The sequence below is a fragment of the Canis lupus genome, chromosome 34 (assembly GCF_003254725.2).
Source record: "Canis lupus dingo isolate Sandy chromosome 34, ASM325472v2, whole genome shotgun sequence".
In the NCBI taxonomy this organism is placed as follows: Eukaryota; Metazoa; Chordata; class Mammalia; order Carnivora; family Canidae; genus Canis; species Canis lupus.
Window position 1 is genome coordinate 39,412,230 of NC_064276.1, and position 22,152 is coordinate 39,434,381.

A 22,152-nucleotide genomic window follows, 5' to 3' on the forward strand; every position below is an offset into this window, starting at 1 on the left:
TTTGGAATAATATTATTTCTTTAAATATTTCTTCTCCTCCATTTATTTTTCTTCTTCTTCTTCCTCTGGCATCCTTTTTAGAACTCCTATTTCTACCCACCATGATTTTTAATTGTACTTTCCTGTTTTCTCTCTTTACCCTTTTCTGTGGTTCCTGGAAACAATCCTCAACCTGATATAGCTCTTAAATTCAATTTTCAGTTATATTCTTACTTACCATTTCTATCTACTCATCCTATCTATTGTCATATATCTTTTAATCAGTTTATTTCCTTACCTATTATTTCTTCTTTTGAAAGTGTTTTCTGGTTGTTTCTTATCGCTAATGCATCCCCTTCTGTTGTCGTGTTTAATTATAATGCTTATTAAACTCACGTGTTGTGTGTTTCAGTGTTTACTTTGGGTAATATATATGTTCATTTTGTTTCTGTTGTGTGGTTGTGTGCTGCACAACCAGGTGTCTAAGTATTCTGGTCTGAGGGTTTATGTTGCTCTAGAGGTATTAGCTACCCTCTTATGACTTCTAGGAGCGCAGAGCTGGAGTTGATTATATATCTTGGGTATATCTATGTATACCTAATTTATATCTTTCTGGGTTTGCATAATGGTAGTCATCGTTTCCCCAATAATAAAACATCCTAAACCTCTCTCCTTTTCTGCCAGGTCCCCAGACAACCTCAGTTTTCAGGGATTTGGTATCATAAGGTGGAGCAATAGAAGATGGTCTCCTTAGATTTTAATTCCCATCACGCCTGAAAATTGGAGGAGAAGAATAAATGTCCAAGGGTTCAGGCTTGTTCAAACCTCTTTACAACAAGATTTCACCCCAGGAGATCCTGGGAGGCCTTCCTAACCCAGTCTTTGTTTCATTTATTACTCTTTCCTTTTTAATATTTTGTCTGTAAACACATTTTTACCTAAGTTCAGTCATTATCTATATCTTTTGGTATTCTACTTTTTTTATTGGAGTTTGATTTGCCAACATATAGCATAACACCCAGTGCTCATATGCTTACATTTTAACAGGCACACAGTTTACCACAATTTTCTAAGTCATTTCCCTATTTGAGATATCTATGCCATTTTCTGTAATTGCAGTTAGACATTATACTGGGAAGAATTCAGTTATTCTTGTAGAATAAATTCCAAAGTATAGGATTGCTATTGTTATTGCTATGAAGAGTAACATTGCCTTACCAGTGGACTGTTTAAATTAGCGATGCCAACAGCAATAGATGTGTCATGGGAGTTTATCCAAAGTTTTGGTGGCTCTCTCATGTTATAAGTGAAAGTGTGATCATGGTGCTGCTTCTCATAAAGGGAAACACAATATTTGTTTTCAGATATGGGCATGGAATAATATGAAACAATATGTATTTTTATAAGCACTTTTTTTAAAAGATTTTATTTATTTATTCATGAGAGACACAGAGAGAGAAAGAGAGAGAGAGACAGAGAGAGAGAGAGAGACAGAGAGAGAGAGACAGGCAGAGGGAGAAGCAGCCTCCATGCAGGGAGCCCGATATGGGACTAGATCCCAGAACCCTGAGATCATGCCCTGGGCCAAAAGCAGATGCTCAACCGCTGAGCCACACAGGCATCCTGAAACAATATGTATGAATATCAAGATCAAGTATGGGGATACAAATAAATAGAGGAAAAGGTAACTTTTGTTATATTATATATTATTATTTTGGTCTGGTCTTTGTGCAATGATACATAAAAAGGTCCTTCTCTCAGTTGGGAAGATCCAATGAAAATATAGCATCCTCCTCAGAGCAAAAGATTGTCTTCATGTTTTCAGATCTCCATGTATCTTCTAGATAGAAATCTTAGACTTTAGTATGGAAAGAGGGCAGGACAAAATATTTGAAGTGTTCCATACAAATTTTAATGACTCAATGAAATAGAAGAAAAAACTTTTTAAAAAGCAGCTATTAAAGGGCACCTGGTTGGCTCAGTGATTGAGCATCTGCCTTTGGCTCAGGTTGTGATCCTGGAGACCCGGGATCAAGTCCCACACGGGCTCCCTGCATGGAGCCTGGTTCTCCCTCTGCCTGTGTCTCTGCTTCTCTCTGTGTCTCTCAGGAATAAATAAATAAATATATTTTATATAAATAAATAAATAAATAAATAAATAAATAAATAAATAAAATTTAGGAATGAATAAATTTTATATATATTTTAATATATATATATTTATATATGTATATATATATATATATTTAAAAGCAGCTATCAAAAAAGAAAGTCAAATATCCAGGGGCAAAAATGAAGATTGAACAAAAAATCAGAGAAATAAGCAAAATAGTTTACCCTTGATTGCCTGGTATTGGAAAATTATGGATTCTGGTAAATTAGAGTGGGAATATAGTAATACATGAGGACAGAAGGCATAGTTATGTGTCTATAGGGAGCAGGGAGTAGTAAGTAGCATAGATGCAGGTAGTAGGAAGACTAGAAAGGAGCTCACCCACCAGTACAGGGATTCTTTCTTCTATCTGAACTCTGGATGGAAAAAAAGAAAAATTCTTATTTCGAAATCAAAAACCCTAGCTCAGAATTTCCACTACTATTGTAGTACAGAAACTGTAAGCCAAGAAATATGCATAAAAATTGTCCCTGAGCCAGAGATGCTCCTGGGATGCCTGGCAAAAGTAAATGCATTGCTGGGAAAATATATATCAGAGAAATGCTAAGGAAAAGAAAGATGGAATGATTTTATTAATATCAGAGGGGAAGAGGGGAGGAAGACTGTAGGAAAAAAAAGGAGATAAAGAAGATGTAAGAAATAATTGCTCTACGCATTCTATATAGAAGTCAGAAAGATATAGGAATTCCAAACTTGAATACAAGAAACAAATAGTCTAAAAATATGCACAGGAAAGGTTGCTAGTATTGCCAGGACAATTGATAAAGACAAATCATTTGGGGAACTTTAACATGTCTCAGTAATTAACAGAGAAATTATAGAGAACAATGAATAAAGTTACAGCCCCACAGTTTTCCAACCTTGATCTACAGGGCTTATATATGAAATGCTGCCCTCATATAACAGGGATTGCATGTTTTTGTATGGGACATTTTATTAAAATGTATATAATCTATTTATCAGATGTAATGGCCTTTAGAGGTCACAAAACAAATCTCACATAATATCAAAGAATCACTAAGCTTACAGACCCTGCTTTCTGTCTGTAATTAAGTTAGATGTCAATAGTAGCACACACCTTCTATTTGAATACTTTAAAATTATTTGAACTAATGGATCATATATATTACAGAAAGAATGATGGGTGGTGCCTGGACAGCTCAGTCAGTTGAGTGACTGACTTGGGTTTGGCTCAGGTCATGATCTCAGGCTCTTATGGAATCAAGCCCTGCCTCAGCAGGGAGTCTGCTTGATTCTCTCTCTTTCTCTCCCTCTCACTCTTTCCCCCACTCTCTCTTTTTATCTCAAAATAAATAAATGAATCTTTAAAAAAAATAACTTGCAAACTAAGAATAGTGTTTGAAAAATAATGAATAATAGTAAAAAATTTTAAAATTTGGAATGTAAGATAAAAAGACCATATGCTGAAATTAATATATTAATTTCAACAGCATACTAAATCTATATAAAAAATCTGTAACCTTAAATGCATCCAAATAAAATTGAACAAAGGTAATGGTAAGCATAGAATATAATATTGAAGTGAAAAAATAATTTATAATGAGGAACTACGAATCCCATTTGAAAATACTAATAACTTAGATACTTCTAGCAAAACTGGTAAAGAAAAAAAAAGACAAGAATGAGTTAATGTTAGAAAAGCGGACAAAAATAGATATACAGAGTGATTTTCTTTTTTTTTTCTTTTTTTGGAAGCACAAGAATATAGTGAACAACTAAATGCAAATAACTAGAAGCAATAAACATGTTAAATATCTGAATGAATTTATAACCATGAATATTTATTTGAAAATGTTAATTAAATGAAAAAATACATTAAATGAGAATATACTCTGCTTCCTCACCCCACATACAAAATATGAGAACTCAATAGTTTATGTATGAATCCTGGCACTTCTTTGTAAAATGGATAATCCCTGTGCTACCTGTAAACTCTTAGAAAAATCCAGGAAAAGAAGCAAATATCCCTAAACATTTGTGAGGTTGTATAATCCAGATCCCAAAACAAGACAAGGACAAATGATAAGTAAAATTGTCAGCCAATCTCTTATTTATGAAAACATCCTAAAAACATTAGTAGCCAATTACAGAAAGCATATCATGACTAAGTAGAATTTTGTCCAGGAACATATGCATTTTTTAGCACAGTAAAATGAAAAGCCTTCAATTATCTCAAAAGATGATTCAACATCTGTTTATGACAAAATCTCTTTGCAAAGTAGGAACAGAAGTGTTCTTCCTTAATCTGAAAGGGAATTTTCCAGGAACCTATAGCAAATATCACTTGTTTCTTTTTAAAAGTAAGATCCAAGAAACATTCTTTTAAAAATGAAAAGCACAAAGGAAGGACCAGGGAATCCTGCTTTCAATGCTTTTATTCTGTATAACACTAGCAGCCCTAGACAGGATGATAAGAATGATAATTGAAAGTCATAAAATTTGAAAGAAGTAAACAAAGCTCTCTTTTTCTGGTAAGCCATTTCCTAAATTGAAACTAACAAAAATAAAAACTCTATAGATCAACTATTACAATCTCCAGAGGTTAGCAAGAAGACTCATTGTAAGACCAAGGTGAGAAATTAAATAGTGTGCTTATACATGATAGAAAAAGTTATAAATATTATATATTGTTGTCGTAGTAGGAACATCATAAAAATAAATTAATAATGGTTGTGCAATCCTTTTCTGGAGCAGAATATAAAACTTTGTTAAAAAGACCTGAAAAAGGGATCCCTGGGTGGCGCAGCGGTTTAGCGCCTGCCTTTGGCCCAGGGCGCGATCCTGGAGACCCGGGATCGAATCCCACGTCGGGCTCCCGGGACATGGAGCCTGCTTCTCCCTCTGCCTGTGTTTCTGCCTCTCTCTCTCTCTGTGACTATCATAAATAAATAAAAATTTAAAAAAAAAAAAAAAAAAAGACCTGAAAAACAACTGAAATAGAGAGACATACAATGTTTATGGACAGAAGACACTCCTCAAATGAGTTCATTAATTTAACTCATCCCGAATGCAATCCTCAAATGTCTTTAATAAAGTATGTGTGAACAACTTACCATCCCAACACAGAGGTAATATTGAATACCTACTTCACAATGTAGTCTGACTAGATTAAAAACACAAATTTGAAAATTCAGTTTTAAAATACTTGGAAAACATTTTGTGACATTAGAAAATAGTGTTTCTTAAAAAAGTAAAAACAACAAAACATAAAAATCCCACAAGTACTCAAGGAGAATATTGAAATATTATTGTTTTCACCATATTAATATTTAAAATATAATAAGTATCTAGAAAATGTAAACCACAGACTGAAAAGTATATGTAATACATATAACTCATAAGAGAATAATAGTCAAAATAAAAGAGCCCCACAAAAATACCCAAAATGATAAACTCAAAGGAATATGTCAAAGAATATGAATGAAAAACCTGGACATAAAATATATAAAATTTATGGACCTCACTAGTAACCAGGGAAATGCAAATTAAAGCAATAAGAAGAGTTTTGTACCCATCATATTGTCAAAAGTAAAAAAAAAATATGATAAGCAATTTCTCCATACATTAGTTGAAGATATTAGTCGAAGATACATATATATTAGTGGAATAAACACATTTTACATGATACACATATCATACACAAGATACACATATATTATAACCCACTACTTCTAGTTATCTAATTGGAGAAAACAATGGCACATGTGCAAAAAGAAATGTAAAGAAAAAAATCTCTTTGCCACACTGTAATGTTGAAAATGTGGAAATAACCTCCTAGATCTCAGTAATGGAGCTAGAGCATCAGCTGGAATTGACTTTACAACCAAATACTACTTAGCAGTTTAAATGAATGAACCAGATCTCCATTTACATTCATGGAAAGTTAGAAAAACGTAATGCTGAGTGGGGAAAAAAAGGGGGTAAATAATATCTGTCAAATATCAAAGCTTATATAATAATGGAGTATGTTTATTTCTAAATCTGTGCCTATGCTCATGTCTACCTATATCTACCTACTTATCAACCTACCAATCTATCTAAATCTATATAACAAAACCTGAAATGATTAGCATTTACCTTAGGGTTATAACCAAGTCTGCGGGATCGTATTCATTACTGAAAAATGATATGAATGAAGGAAATATAGTAAAATAATATGTGAAAACTAGATGTGGATCATCATAGTATGTTGTATTAGTTTTGATTCTTGTATATACATACGAAGAATATCTCATAATGAAAGAAATAGAGTCTTAGAGGGGGAGAGACTTTATTGTTAGCTAAAAATGTTATTTATATGATTATTATATTTACCTTGGTTTAAGTCCCTGGCCTGCCCCATGTGCCTTATTCAATAAAGATAATAGAACCCATTTCACTTGGTTGTTTCAAGAATCAGTGAGATCCAATGAGACCTCGCGTGTACATGGGAAAATGTCTACTATAATTTGTAAGAAACTATATTAATGCAAGGTAATATTCTAAGCCCTATGTTGCAGGTTTCCAAATCTTGTGAGGTTTTCTCACTTCTAAATGAGGAAAACAAAAGAATCTTATAAAACCAGAGAATATTTTTTCATCCATGTCTAACTCAAAAATAAGCTGGAAAAAATCTATTTTAAAAATAGATTTTTAGAAAACTCTAAAGTAATGAGTCACTTGCCTGAAGTTCACTTATCTGAACTCTTTGGAACAAAAGTAGAGAAGGGAAATAAACGTTAAAAACAAATATACGACGGGTGCCTGGGTGGCTCGGCAGTTAAGCAGCCCACTCTTGATTTTGGCTCCAGGCATGATCTCAGGGGGGTGAGCTCCAGCAGTGCAGGACTCCATGCTCAGTGGGCATGTGCTTGAGATTCACTCCTCCTTCTCCCTGTGCCCCTCACCCCCGCGTTCACTCCCTCTCTCTCTCTCTCTCAAATAAACCCTAAAAACAAAACAAAACAAAAAACAACCATATGAGTCCAACTATATAATGTTCTAGAAAAAGGAAAACTACGGAGAAATTTAAAAGATCAGTGGTTCAATAAGGAGTGAGTAGGGGAAGGATGAAAAGGTAGAGCACAGGAGGTTTGTAGGGCAGTGAAACTCCTCTGCTTGATCCTGTAAGCTTGGATACTTTCCCTTATACGTGGTCAATATCCATAGTACGGGTTACACAAAGGGTGAGCCCTCATGTAAACCGTGGACTTCGGTTAACAATTATGTATTAATGTTGGCTTATCAATGATAATCACTAGATCACCCAAATGATAAACGTTAATAGGAGTGGGAGAGAGAGACTGGATATTTGACAACTTTGTACTTTCCAATCTATTTTCCTGTAAATCTGAAACTGCTATTAAAAAAAAAAAAAGTATATTAATTTAAAACAAACAAAAGTGCATAGCACCTAAGCTAAAAACCACAATACTCGGGCTCTTATGCAAATTTCCATTTCTCATATCTGAGGTGCTCAGACATTCTCTCAGGGAATCTTTACTCTTGTTTTAGTTTTAATTTTAATAAACTCAGTATATTGATTTCCCATTTGCATTCCCAGAAAGGGTACATGAAAGGAAACAAGACAATTATTATTATTAAACAATTTTCATCCAGTAGAAAAAAGTGGCATTTGAAGGCCTGTCAGTAGAGCCTGGCTACTTGGCATTACCTGCTTGCTTGCTTGCTTGCTTGCTTTTTTTTTTTTTTTTTTTTAAGATTTTACTTATTTATTCATGAGAGACACAGAGAGAGGCAGAGACACAGACAGAGGGAGAAGCAGGCTCCCTGCAGGGGGCCCCATGTGGGACTCGATCCCAGGACCCCAGGATCACGCCCTGAGCTGAAAGCAGATGGTCAACCACTGAGCCAACCAGATGCCCCGCATTATCTGCGTCCTAATTGCCATCTGCAACCCCCCAGAAGAACCTCCTAGCTGCCCTTGAACCTCCTACCCCAAGACTTCCCAGGATCCATCAAGTACATGATTAATACCCGTCACCCCCAAAGGCCTTCAAAGATGGCTCCAGGACTGTGACTGAAGTGTCTCCTGATCGTGGTGTCTTTGCCTTATTTGTTGTTGAAATTTTTGAGTATCAGGCACGAATACAAGCACTCAAAGAGGCAGAGCAACTCGGTGGAGATTTAGAATAAAAGTGAGAAACCAACCAACACGGATGAAAATGAAGACTGCAAAAAAATATGTATAGCTTTAGAAATCCTTACTCTTAATTTCCGTATTGCTGGTTTACAGTTTTCCATGTGATAACGTAATAATGAATCACGCAGGAAAGATTAAATTAGCTTCCACATGTTCTTTTTCTGAAGCTAGAAAAGCACTTAAATTTCTTTGGAAATATTTTTATCTGATCCATATTTTTTAAAGTGTGAGTTGTCCACATCTCCCCGAGGTCTTCTGTGTGCTCTCATGTTGAACTTCACTGCAGCTCTGAATGTGGAGTCTCAAATTGCCTCTTTATAGCTCTGCACTGCGGTTCTATGAGCAACTGTAGCCTGATCCTCATTGTATAACAAGTACCTAAAATAGAGTCTACACAGAAGGATTCGGTAGGTACTTGCCGGAAGGTGTAGCTTTGATTTTCTAGAAATTTTCAATTGTTTTGGAATTCTTGTGATAACGACATTCGATAAATTAAGGTGAATGTTTTAAGAAACAACAAGAGGATATAGAAAAGCAAATATCTTATAATTTTTTTTTTCAGACGAAAGAATTGTCAACATGCAAGTTCAGACAGTTACGAAATTCAAAACAATTACTAATGTTATTGGATATTTAAAGGGCTTGACATCTCCAGGTAAGGAGAGGTACAGATTCTGTAATGTATTAACAATCTATTAAACCGTCACAAGAAAACGCTCTGTAACAATGTAAGAGCATCATTAAATGCCCCACTGTAGCTGTAGCTCGTTCATACCGCTCGAAGAGTGAGTCAGTCAGTATGAAACCAAGAAGTAGGTCTTTATTCTCTTTCTTACTTTCTTCAAAAATAAATCTAAATAGAGAGTGTAAGGGGGGAAAAAAAGAAACCAAAATGAGAAAAGAGTTTAGACTCGTTAAATTGGCATGTTCCTTATGAAGAAAAGCTACCCAAACCAGCGTGGGTTTTTTGTCTGTTTGTTCTTTCGTCACCGTACCATAACCACTGGAGTTTTTGATTTTTAACAAGAGAGGACCTTTTAGGGAAAAAAAAAAAAAAAAAAAAAAAGTTTTGTGATGTCTTTTTCTTTCTTTTTTTTTTAAAGTAAACATGTTTATCTCCAAAAATGAATCTTTCAGGGTTAACCTATGTTCTGTGTCTGGCCCGTGGTGTACTGACAGTTCGGCCTCACGTCTGCGTGGCTTTAGGTTTTGAAGATGCTGATGGAAATGGTCCCCTAGCTGAACTTTAAATAATTTTACACCTCACATTGGGATGTCCATGGCGTCTTCAGATAACATCATGTAGGCTAAAAAAGTAAAACTAACGAATACATGTATTAATGAAGAGAGTAATAGCAACACTTCGAATACACTGAGGTTGAGCCACGTAGCGTTCTAGAAAGTGGCACAAACTTGTGCCACTTCTGTTGATTTGGTTGGGATATTTACTCAAGTTCTCCCTGGGGAATTGTTTTTCTCCACAACTTCAGTCAAATTGCCCCATGATTGATAACCCGGAGAGTTTTGAGATCAGGTTTTACATCTCTCCAAGTTTCCTGCCAGCCAACTCTTAAAATATTTACGGAAGGTTCATATTTCCTCTAATTTCTTTCCAGTAGCAATGTTGAACAACCTCTGATTTTAATGTCTTTAAATGCAAGGTATGAATGGATTTGGAAATTGTCATAGTTGCATTTCAACTATTTCAACAAATTTCCATCGTAAGAATCTCTAATTGAAGCACCAGAAATATTTATCATCATTGCTACATGTGCTAGTTTTTGTAGAAAAACCAAATTATACAAAACTCGCTTTAGGGTAAAATAACTTTCCTAACTGAAATTCAATATAGGAAAAAAAAAATCAGTTTCTTAAAATCAATTTACCAGTAGTATTCTTCAGTGTGTAATAGACAAAGCTTCTCAAATTCTGTTTATTTGAATTCTACGCAAAAATATTGGCTGTTCACTCACATGATTTTCTTATTTAATGACTCTGAAAATTAGAAACGATCATTAAGGCTTTTGGATATGGTTTATCTAGAATACAGATAATCCCAAGCACAACTTTCACACATATCTGGGAGGTGGGTAAATAAATTCCCTGTGTTTCAACATTTGCAACCACTCTCTTTATATCATTAATTAAATTTTGATAAAATGTTGGCAGATCAAATCCATCGCTGCTTTTAAAATCAGTATGGAAAACTGAAATAACTTCATGCAACGATTTCCCATCAAATGGCTTTTTGGCGCCATGAGGTAAAGGAGTAATTCATTCCTTCCACATACAGGTAGTACTTGCTATGTGTCAGACACTGCCCCAAGTGCCTTACACATATAGTAAGTCACTTACAACTCAAAGTAACTGAATGATGTATGTTTTATTTGTATTTCCATTTTTATTTTTTTAAAGATTTTATTTATTTATTCATGAGAGGCACAGAGAGAGAGGCAGAGACACAGGCAGAGGGAGAATCAGGCTCCATGCAGGGAGCCCGACGAGGGACTCGATCCCAGGACCCTGGGGTCACGCCCTGAGCCAGAGGCAGATGCTCAACCACTGAGCCACCCAGGCGTCCCTGTATTTCCATTTTTTTATGTAAGAAATTAAGGCATAAAGAGCTGAGATAAATTTTCCAAGGTCACCCACCTCGTAAATTGAATATCCTGTGTCCAAACCCGAGCAGGCTGGCTTCAGTGTCTGCACCATTGAGCTACAGGACATCTCTGAGTAAAATGGCACTCGGGGTAGAAATCTTTTTACCCGGAGGTGTGGGAGCACTTGATGAAATAAATGGAATTCTATACCAGTAACACTTAGTGGCAGCAAAATCAGAGGAAACTCTGGAGATTTGCTTTTATTCCGCCTTATTATTGACAATAGTCAGTCTCTTTATGTTGTATCTGATGGATTTTGTATGTTCTATGAAACATGTGAAAAGAAAACTTTTACAGTACTTGGATGACTGTTGATGTTGATTTTTTTTTTTTCCTTCAGAGAAACCAGAGGAGCTAAAACTCTGAGTTGGAGGCTGTAATTAATTCCCTAAATACTTCATTTATTTCAAAATCCATATATGACTACCACATTGTTTGATATTTACAGCTACTGAATAACTGCTCCCCGTCACATGTATTAATAGTTCATTAATATTTACTGAGCATACACACATTGTTTACAGGGCACTTCCCACTACGATCCTGGAAAAATGTTAGATAAAGGTTTCACTGTGGCATATTTGTATCCTTCCTTAATTAATATGCATGTTGCAAAGGACAGTAATATGGGTCTAAGCTTTGGAATCATAATTGAGTCCAGCAGCTGCCTCTGCTTTGATATACACAGATGTGTGAACCAAGACAGTTGGGTGAAAAATGTTAAAGTAGGTCTTAATTATTAGGACAGTTTTACATAACTGTGGCTCAGTTGTGCGATAGGATTATGTAAATGTCATTAAATTCATTGTTGAGGTCTATATTTTGTTTTAATGGCCCTCGTTTCCTTCTCTTTGCAGACCGCTACATCATAGTTGGCAGCCAGCATCACACGGCGCCCAGTTCTTACGGACAAGAATGGGCTAGCAGCACGGCCGTAATCACAGCTTTCATCCGGGCCTTGATGTTAGGAGTCAAGAAAGGGTGGAGGCCACACCGCACAATCGTTTTCTGTTCATGGGGAGGAACAGCTTTTGGCAATATTGGCTCATATGAATGGGGAGAGGTAAATGCACGCTGATCATTATGCTTCTCTCGCTCCCGTGCTCTCGCTCGCTCTCTCTTTTCGACTAAAGTTGACACAGTACAGCCGTGGAAGCCAGGGATAAGAATGTACCTTGCAGCAAAGTTGTCCCATCTGCTAACTTGCTAAGATCCCCCATAAAAAAGGAGGGGGAATTAGAACACAGTGGATTGTGTGTGCTCCGCAACAATCTTATCTTGTTGCTCCCAGACCAACAGACTCATCAGAGTCGTGGACCCACGATTGCATTTTCCTACTTAGTGTGTTTCTCCTCAGACGAGCTTGACAGGTACTGGACAAGAAAAGATGAGCTGATGCATACAATCACTTTTCTTTTCTTATCTTTTCTTTTTTTTTTTGACTTTCTGGCAATGATCTAGAATTAGGAAACAGTCTCCTATGTTAAATATCTACTACCTTCGCCTCATACCGTAGCTACACGGTATGTAGATTGGCTTCAAAATAGGGGTCTCCTTTCTTTTTCCCTTTCTCCTCCCTTCCTCCACCCCATCCTCCTTCTATTCTTACATCTCTCTCTCTCTGTTCCTTCTTTCCCACAAATCTATTAACCGACCGGCCTACCTAAACTGCCTTAGGAAGGCTTTGTCCAAATGAAGTCTAGAATGCATTGCGTCATAGCTAGAAGAATGCCACTGGTACCTCTAAGTTTCAAATGCTTTTGATAGGTCTGAGTTTCGCAGGTACATCGTATTTTTAATGGGATATGACAACTGATAATTGGATTGATGCCGTATTAAAAACAATGAGAACATTGTAAAGCTCTTAGATATTCTATTTATGATTTTTTTTTTTAAAGAAGGCTAGTAGAGAAGTGTAGGAAAAATCTATAGTTTTCCCTAGGAAAATAAAACTATTTGATGTTCTAATTTATTTACAAACTCAGCTTTGGAGGAAAAAACAGACAAACTTAAATATCTAATAAGAAATTCTCCTATTTCATTTTTTTATTTAGGTACTCAAAAAGAAAGTTAAAATATCCATTGACTTCAAAGAAAATATCAAAATGATACAAAAGAAAATAGCAAGTGTCTTTTTAATTTGAAGAAAAAGAAGTCTTAAAAATGGAAAAACTTTAGTGTAGAATTTATCAAGATATACATATTGTAAATTAGATTATTTTTCTATCCTCAAATTAGTTGTGTGAATATCTGTTCCATTTTCAAGAGAACTAAATCAAATGAATAAATTCTATTGCTGAAAGAAGGTCTTTAAATTGACAAATTTTTAGTACGATGGAAAATGTAAGAGCTGAACCAACCTCTCAGACTTTTAATCCAAATTACTTACTTCAAAGACATAAACAAGTTAAAAAACAATTTGGAAAATATATTTGTGTTCTGAGCTGATTTTAGTATTTCAGAATTTTTTTCATCATAAAACAATTATTTTAGTTTCTTGCAACAGTAAGTTACATTTTTAAAAAAGTTCTTAAAGAATCTTTTTAAATTCCAAAAATGTATTCCATTATATCATACGGCCTTCTCCATATCTATCTAGTGACTTTCACATTGAATTTATATCATCCTAAATTAACATGCATATTTCTAAGCTATGTTCTCAGAGTAGGCTTGTCCAACATTAGTCGTTCCTAACATACATCCTGAGCCATGCAAGGGGGAGTGCATTGCAAAAAGTCTTTGAATTTTTTTAAGCATCGAGCATCATTGCCTGTAAACTGAATCAATGTGGCCTTGCATGTATGTGGACAATTATATTTTCATCAATCCCATTCATTTAAAATATTTATTAAATGAATCTTACAGAGAGGTAGCTGAATTTTCAACTTAAAATAAGGGTCACATACTGGTTTGCTAGGGAGGCTGGCTCTTACAGTCTCCTGACTCCTAGTGTTGGAGGAAGAAAGCTAAGTTCCTAAGACATGAAGTAGGACAGGGTTTTTTAGGTGTTTTCTATGGAATTGTCACCATGACGATTAGTTATTATTAAATATCTGTGCAAAAAGTGGGGGATTTGACAGTGGCACCTTAATAATAGCCTCAGTGGTCTTCAGTTTTGGGGGACAGGGCTCAGCAGCAAGTAGAAAAACTAGTCTGCGGAAATCATTTCATGCTACTCATGTGCATAAAATGCATCGGGTTTTATTTCCAGTAATATGTTCAGGGACAAAGGTGTATTATGCCCCATTTTGCTCAGGATAAAGAGCTACTTCATGTAAAGCGTAGCTCATTGTCTCAAAGGAAAGGCCTACTTTGATTAATCGCTGAAGTAGTTTACCCATGTCTCTTCTCTGATTCAGTAGCTATAAAATTAAGTGCTGAGGCTAGAGCAGACTTTCCATTCTGCACTCTCTGGTTGAAGCTTATTCTATGTGAGCCATGGAAGAACATTTTCTTCTAAGATCTGACTTTTTTTTTTAAGCAGGAACATGCTTAAAACTATTTTGTCATGTGTGATATGTAACTCCTTATCCCATTTATTCAAAATCCTTTCGGGACCTTGGTACACTCTAACACACTACAATTTTTTTTTTTTAAAAGAGTAGTTGTGTAATGTAATGATTTTAAGTAAGGAGTGTTTACAGTTCAACACATCACTGACAACGTAAAATGTGTTACTTTTACTTATGGAGCTTTTTGGTTTGTTTTGGTTTGGTGCGGTTTCAGGATTTCAAGAAGGTTCTGCAGAGAAATGCTGTGGCTTACGTTAGTCTCCATAGTCCCATAAGGGGTAACTCAAGTCTGCATTCCATGGCTTCACCATCTCTTCGGCAACTGGTAATAGAGGTAAGATGAACTACTTTTTCATCTAATTCTCTTTAATTTGCCATGTCCTGATGTTTTCACTTATTTTTTTTAATATGCACAAAGCCATCTAAGTTTTTAAGAAATGATCTATTGTTTATATTTTTATCAATATTCCTTTAGCCAGTTTCTTACATTCTGCACTCACTATGGTGATAGTTATAGATTTTTACATTTAACAGAGAACTATGTAAAAATGTCAATTTATTTCTTAAAACTTGAAGTTAGCTCTCAAGTTCCCAATTCTGTTAATCTTGACATTTTGTGGTAAACGTGGCTATTTTTAGATTTCTTCCCCTTCATTCATGTTTTGAGCAAATTTGAGACCTGCCCTATCCTTTCAACAACACCCTAGGCCCCCTAAAAGCAGGATCTGTGATCTGTGTCCAGTCTCTAGAATATAGTGGTAACTAATTCCAAGATAGCTAGAAAATAGTATTTGAAAAATGCTTATGGAAAGGGATAGCATGCATTTTCCTATAGAATAACTTGAAATAAATTACGTAGTTTGTGATAATGTCTCACTAGAGTTTTTGTTTGTTTGTTTGTTTTGTTTTTTAAGAAAAATTTAGTCACTCTGGGGGCACCTGGGTTAAGCATTTTAATTCTTGATTTCTGCTCAGGTCATGATGTCAGGGTCCTGAGGTAATCCCAGCATCAGGCTCTGCCCTCAGCACAGAGTCTGCTGGAAATTCTCTCCCTCTGCCCCTCCCCCCGCTCGAGCTCACTCACTACCCGCCCCCCAAAAACATACATACACACATACCTACGTACAGAAAATCTTTTAAAAAATTAGTCACTTCTGGACCCTTTCAAAGAATTTTTCAGAACATCTTTCCTGTTGATTAGCTGATTCTGTGCTTTTATTTTTACATTCTTTTTATGACTTACCCTACAGATGAAATGGTGTGTGTTATTTCTCAGAAGGAAAGTAATATTACCAGCCCTGGGGGGTGGTTTCTTCCCACCCGAAGGGTTACTGGTATATATTAGAAATGACCTTTTAGATGCCCACAGAGTTTCCAGTGAGTATCCTAGAAACTGAGCTAGAAAAAGAGAGGGATAATGAACGGTGCTTTAGTTTAGCCATAATGCCTGATTGAAATGTAATGCAAACTAACATTTTATGACTTTCATAAAGCATTTTCTAGTTTAATAGTTTTCATTGACATTTCCATATGTAGTATAATAAAGAAGATATTATGAGAGATGAAATAGATAAATCCGTACATTTGAGAACAGCCAAACCCCACTGTGCGTGTCCTAAATTATATGCAGGTCTGTAAGTGACTTCCTCAGGTGCTTTATACTGCTTTGCATTCTGTGACTCGTACCTGCCTGGAAAAAACTCAGAAGAAACTCAGCTGCACATGTCTCTGTTAGGAAGTTAAGCTATTTCTGTACAAGTGAGTGTCCAGGAAGAAAGTGTGAGTTCAAGTATCTGGCAACTGGGGAGGGTCAGTTGAAAATTTCTTTTCTGTCTCATATGTTACAATATTGGTATTTTGAGAACCTCGGAAGATATGGAATCGGTGAGACTCATAAGCAAATAGAAATAACAAACTAATAAGGACTGTCAAATCTATAGAAATATCTATCTATAGAAATGTCTGAGAATATACTGCTTTTAGAATACCTTTGCACATCTTATAACAGAACTGCAAAATACTAGAATTTAAGCCTAATTATCTAAAAGTATGACATGGTTTCTCAATAATGGATAGTGACATGGAAGATGTACCTTCTTATCTGTTTGGGGGAGAAAACTTTTGTTCTATGGTTGAAAATGTTTCTATACTAATTTGAGAATTGGTATATAAATTCCAATTTATTCAAAGAAAATTTCCTTTCAATTGAGAGAGAGCCTATGTATGTTGACTATAGGACAAATTAGAAAGGTAGGATTATCACAAATTCAAACAAAAGCATATTCAATTTTTATTTTATTTTTTAATTTTTTAAAGATTTTATTTATTTATTCATGAGAGACATAGAGAGAGAGGCAGAGACACACACAGAGGGAGAAGCAGGCTTCCTGCGGGGAGCCCGATGTGGGACTCGATCCCAGGACCCTGGGGTCACGACCCAAGATGAAGGGAGATGCTCAACCACTGAGCACCCCCAAGCATCCCAGTATATGCAATTTAAAAAAATGAGTATAATGGGGATCCCTGGGTGGCTCAGTAGTTTAGTGCCTGTGTTTCACCCAGGGCGTTAACCTGGAATCCCAGGATCGAGTCCCATGTCGGGCTCCTGCATGGAGCCTGCTTCTCCCTCTGCCTGTGTCTCTGCCTCTCTGTGTGTCTCTGTCTATCTCTCTCTCTTTATCATGAATAAATAAAATTTAAAAAAAATGAGTATTACTTAACTGTCTGTATTGAGTTTTATTAACACAAAACAAGTAAATATGGAAATTTAAGACAGATTTACATATAATAATTTAATGCCACTTTTCTTTAAAATATATAAGGACACGTAAAAATAGAAAGATGAAGAGAATTGAAAGAAACAAAACCTCACAGTAATTTATATAACTTAAAATAATTCAACACTAGTGGCATTTCAAAAAAGAAAGATTGAAAATGATCCTTTCAAAAAATAAAAGGAACTGGAGCGTCTGGGTGGCTCAAGTCGGTTAAGCATCTGACTCTTGATTTCGGCTCAGGTCACAGTCTCAGGGCTGTGGAATCAAGGCCTTCATCAGGCTCCATGCTCAGCAGGGAGTATACTTGAGATTCTCTCTCTCCCCCTCTGCCCCTCACCCCAGTCTCTCTCTCTCTCTCTCTCTCTCAAATAAATACATGTCTTTTTTTAAAGGAACTAATTATAACAGAATATATATAACTTAACTTGCAAAGCGCTTTATCAGTCTTCAGGACTTTGTAGTTCATCAGCTTACTTAGATCTTACCATATACAAATACATGTTTCATATTATCTATTCTAAACCAAACAACCAAACAAAAACAAATTAAAAATGATTTTTCTACAAAGAACAATGTTTTTTTTATAAAGCATGCTGACTGAATTGTGGATGACATAAGATCATACACAATATACTCTTGTATAACCATGTACAGAATCAGAAATACCTCTCTACGTTCATGTCATGGAATTAAATATGTCAGATGGAATCTTTAAAGATTAATACAAAGTACTGCATTTATTTTAAAAATCTAGACAGATATAGGATATTTTAATGGATTATAAGCTTGATAAAAAACAAAACTGTGAAATGGTCACCCTAAATCAAATACCAGAGACATTTAAATTTCATTAATAATGTGTTATCTCTATTAAGGAGGGTGATAGTTTCATTGTCCTTGGTCCATTAGACCTTAGTATGCTATTATTTTTGTTTCAGTTAGACTTACTGGATGAATTACAATAATAGTTTACATAAAGTAAAATCCACCCCCCCCCTTTTTTTTTAAAGATGTATTGGGATGCCTGGGTGGCTTAGTGGTTAAGCGTCTGCCTTTGGCTCAGGGCATGATCCCGGGGTCCTGGGGTCAAGTCCCACATCAGGCTCCCTGCAGGGAGCCTGCTTCCCCCTCTTCCTATGTCTCTGCCTCTCTCTCTCTCTCTCTCTCTCTCTCTGTCTCTCATGAATAAATAAATAAAATCTTTAAAAAAAATAAAAAAAGAGATGTATTTATTTAAGAGAGAGAGACAGTGTGTGCAAGCAAGGGGAGGGGCAGAAGGAGAAGGAGAAAGAATCTTAAGCCGGCTCCCCACTGAGTGCAGAGCCTGCTGTGGGACTTGATCCCATGACCTTGAGGTCAGGACCTGAGCTGAAACCAAGAGTTGTATGCTTAACCGACTAAGTCACCCAGGAGCCCCTCAAATTCTCCCTTCTTATGTATCTAGGATGATGAAATTTGACAAATGTGTACAAACATGTAAACACCAGCACAATCAAGATATACAGTATTTCCATCCCCAAAAGTCCCATCAGAGCCCTTTGCATTCAGTCTCCTCTCTTCATTCCTAGCTCCTGACAAAGACTGATCTGACTTGGGCCAAAATGGTTTTGTCTTTCAGAATAGCATGAACAACGGAATCCTTCGGTATATAGGCCTTTCTGTGTGGCTTCTCTTCTTTAGCATAATGATTTTTAAAATATGTCCATCTTGAAAAGGGAGCCCTCTTGCACTGTTGGTGGGAATGCAAACTGGAGCAGCCACTCTGGAAAACAGTGTGGGGGTTCCTCAGAAAGTTAACCACAGAACTCCCTTATGACCCAGCACTTGCACTACTAGGTATTTATCCAAAGAATACAAAAATAGTGATTCAAAGAGTCCCAGGTACCCCAATGTTGATAGTGATAGTGTCCACAGCAGCCAAACTATGGAAGGAGCCCAAATGTATATCTACAGATGAATGGATAGAGAAGATGTGTTATATATATATGTACACACACACACACACACACAAATATACATATATATACATATATATATACAAAAGAATATTACTTAGCCATCAAAAATAATGAAATTTTGCCATTTACAATGACATGGATGGAACTAGAGGGTTTTATGCTAAATAAAATAAGTCAGAGAAAGAAATACCGTATGATCTCACTCATATGTGGAATTTAAGAAACAGATGAACATGGACGACAGGAAGGAAAAATAAAATAAGACAAAATCAGAGAAGGAGGCAAGCCATAAGACACTCTTAGCTATAGCAAACAAACGGAGGGTCACTGGAGGGGAGGTTAGTGGGGGACGGGGTAACTGGAAGGTGGGCATTAAGGAGGGCACGTGATGGAATGAGCACTGGGTGTTGTATGCAACTGATAAGTCACTAAATTCTACCCCTGAAGCTAATGATACAGTATGTGTTAACTAAATTGAATTTAAATTAAAAAAAAATTAAATATGTCTATGTTGTGACCCGTGTCAGTAGTTTTACAACATCTAGGTGACAAGGATAACAAGTCAGCCATGTCTTTGATGAATGCAGTACCTCTGGAGCTCTTCCTTCAGCTTGGTACTCTAACTTTGATTTTGAAACAAAGAGAGATAAAAGCACTGACATTAAGGAAAGAATTCCCTGAAACTATTCTACTAAATTTGAATTAAATTATCCTGAGTGGAGAGGATAAAATCTTTCGAAGATTCAGAACTGCTTAATGACTATAAGTTTTTCTTAAAATTCATGAAAGAGTGTCCTTAAAAAAATATTACCTGAAAAAAAAAATATTACCTGGAGAATAATGAAAACAGATGATTACCAAAGCTCGGTAATAGGAACTTGTGAGTTAATTCTACCGCTCTTTCTTCTTTGGTGTTTACTTGGAAATGTTCATTATAGCTTGAAAAAAAACCTAAAAAATAGTGAAATTTTAAAAATTATAACAGTGATAACTAATAAATTCATTTTGTCTCTGAAAGGAGTAATAACTCACCAGTGAGGTGCCCACTGAATGGTAAATAAGAGGCAAGAACTAAGGCTTTACGTGGTTGATTTCTTTCTGTTAGTTTTGTTAATATTTTGTATCTACATTTCTGCTTCTTTTGTGCTACCAATAATTTTACCAAAAAAAAAAATCATTGTCACTTAAATTAGCTTGTAAGTTTTAGAATTAAAAATCTCAATTCAAAAAAAAACTTAAAAAAAAACTCAATTCAAAAAACTAAAAAAAAAAATATTTTTCTTAAAATCCCCATTTTGTAAATGAATATGTTTTTTTAAAATATAAATTACCTATTTCCTTCGCAAAAAATGTTAACTTTCTATTAATATTTATTTTTCTTTTGCATTTTGCTATGCAAAAATACAGTGAAATAACTTTTTCAGCTTATAACGGTAATGTTAATATGTGCATTGTGGACATCAAAGAAGTATGTCAATTACAGAAAACTAAGAATTTTTGGTAAGATCCAGTAAAATATTTTAAATTTGGTTAAATTTTAAAATCTCATCTACATAGTACTATATGAGATTCTGGTGTGAATTTCCTACTTTTTACTCCATGGTCGGTGGTCATTTGGATTTGGATGATTATTTCTAGTTTTTAGGTAAAATGAATATAGTTGCTATAATTATTCTTATGGTGTTGGTAGAATGAGCACACTCATTTTTCTTAGGTATTTATCTAGAAATGAAATCACTAGGTCACAGGGTAGACACATGATCAGCTCTAATAGACACTGCCAAAACATTTCCCAAAGTATTGATTATAGGACCACCAGCAATGTGTGAATATAGTTGCCCTGTAGCAACGCATTGATGTATGTGAGTATGTCTTTCTGGGTGTTAATCTGAATTTCTTTGATGATTAATCGTGTGGATATCGTAAAGGATCACTTAAGTATTTTCCTTTTTGAAAAAAAAAAAGATAATTGTTCATCATTGTCTAACCCATATGTAAGAGTTCTTTATATATGCGCAATTCCAGTTTTTTTTATTGGTCATATATCATATATTGTGAATTCCTCTTCTAGTCTGTGGCTTGATATTTCACTCTCTTCCTGGTCGCAACACATCTTACATATTAATCTCACTGAAATCTCCTAAATGGTATTTATTGTTCCAGTATTTTATATAAAACATGGTGAACTTCGTTTAGTAGTGATATTGAAGGCACATTATAAACCTTCATTATCCTCTCATTCACAAACATTCGAGCCCTTACTACCCCTTCTCTCTCTCTCTCTCCACTCTGTGTGTATATATATAGTGTATATATATAGTGAATATTCATATATATATATATATATATATACAAACACTATGGATGGTATAATATTCTACAGGTGTGGAGTACCCAGGCCCCTAAATGAGGCAAGAGTAAATGATCTTCACAAGATCCACTTTTTTAGAAGAAAACTCTTTCTTGAAAACAATTCCTATTGGTCCCTAAATGTACAATAAAGGATACACAGGTCAATGCCCTCGTCATTAATGAAATGCAACCACCTCCACGCAAAGTCAGTTATGAAACTCAAGATAAAATAAGATTTCTCCCTACATAATAATTTTAAATATTAGGTTGCAATACAAACCCACACATCCCTCTGTGTATTACACTGCTGTTTCACATTTATTTTTGTTATTTTTTAAAGATTTTATTTATTCATGAGAGACACAGAAAGAGAGAGAGAAAAGAGAGAGAGAGAGAGAGAGGCAGAGGGAGAAGCAGGTTCTATGCAGGGAGCCCGAAGTGGGACTCAGTCCCGGGTCCCCAGGATCACGCCCTGGGCCAAAGGCAGATGCTTAACTGCTGAGCCACCCAGGGATCCCTCACATTTATTTTTTGAAATCATATTTCATAGTTCACAGAAGGTATTGATTTTGCCTTTA

General features: G+C 35.5%; 1 protein-coding gene across 6 annotated transcripts in view; it reads left to right on the forward strand.

Annotated features, from left to right (window-relative positions):
* The window catches only part of NAALADL2 (N-acetylated alpha-linked acidic dipeptidase like 2), a 1,264,638-nt gene that overhangs the window by 958,109 nt on the left and 284,377 nt on the right, over positions 1-22,152 (forward strand). For 5 of the 6 annotated variants that reach the window (XM_049105642.1, XM_049105641.1, XM_025425633.3 and 2 more), the window contains 3 exons: positions 8,878-8,970; positions 11,833-12,038; positions 14,702-14,821. In XM_049105642.1, coding sequence (XP_048961599.1) covers positions 8,878-8,970; positions 11,833-12,038; positions 14,702-14,821 — 419 coding nt within the window. The remainder of the gene's footprint in view (positions 1-8,877; positions 8,971-11,832; positions 12,039-14,701; positions 14,822-22,152) is intronic. The other variant, XM_049105639.1, reaches the window with a different exon arrangement.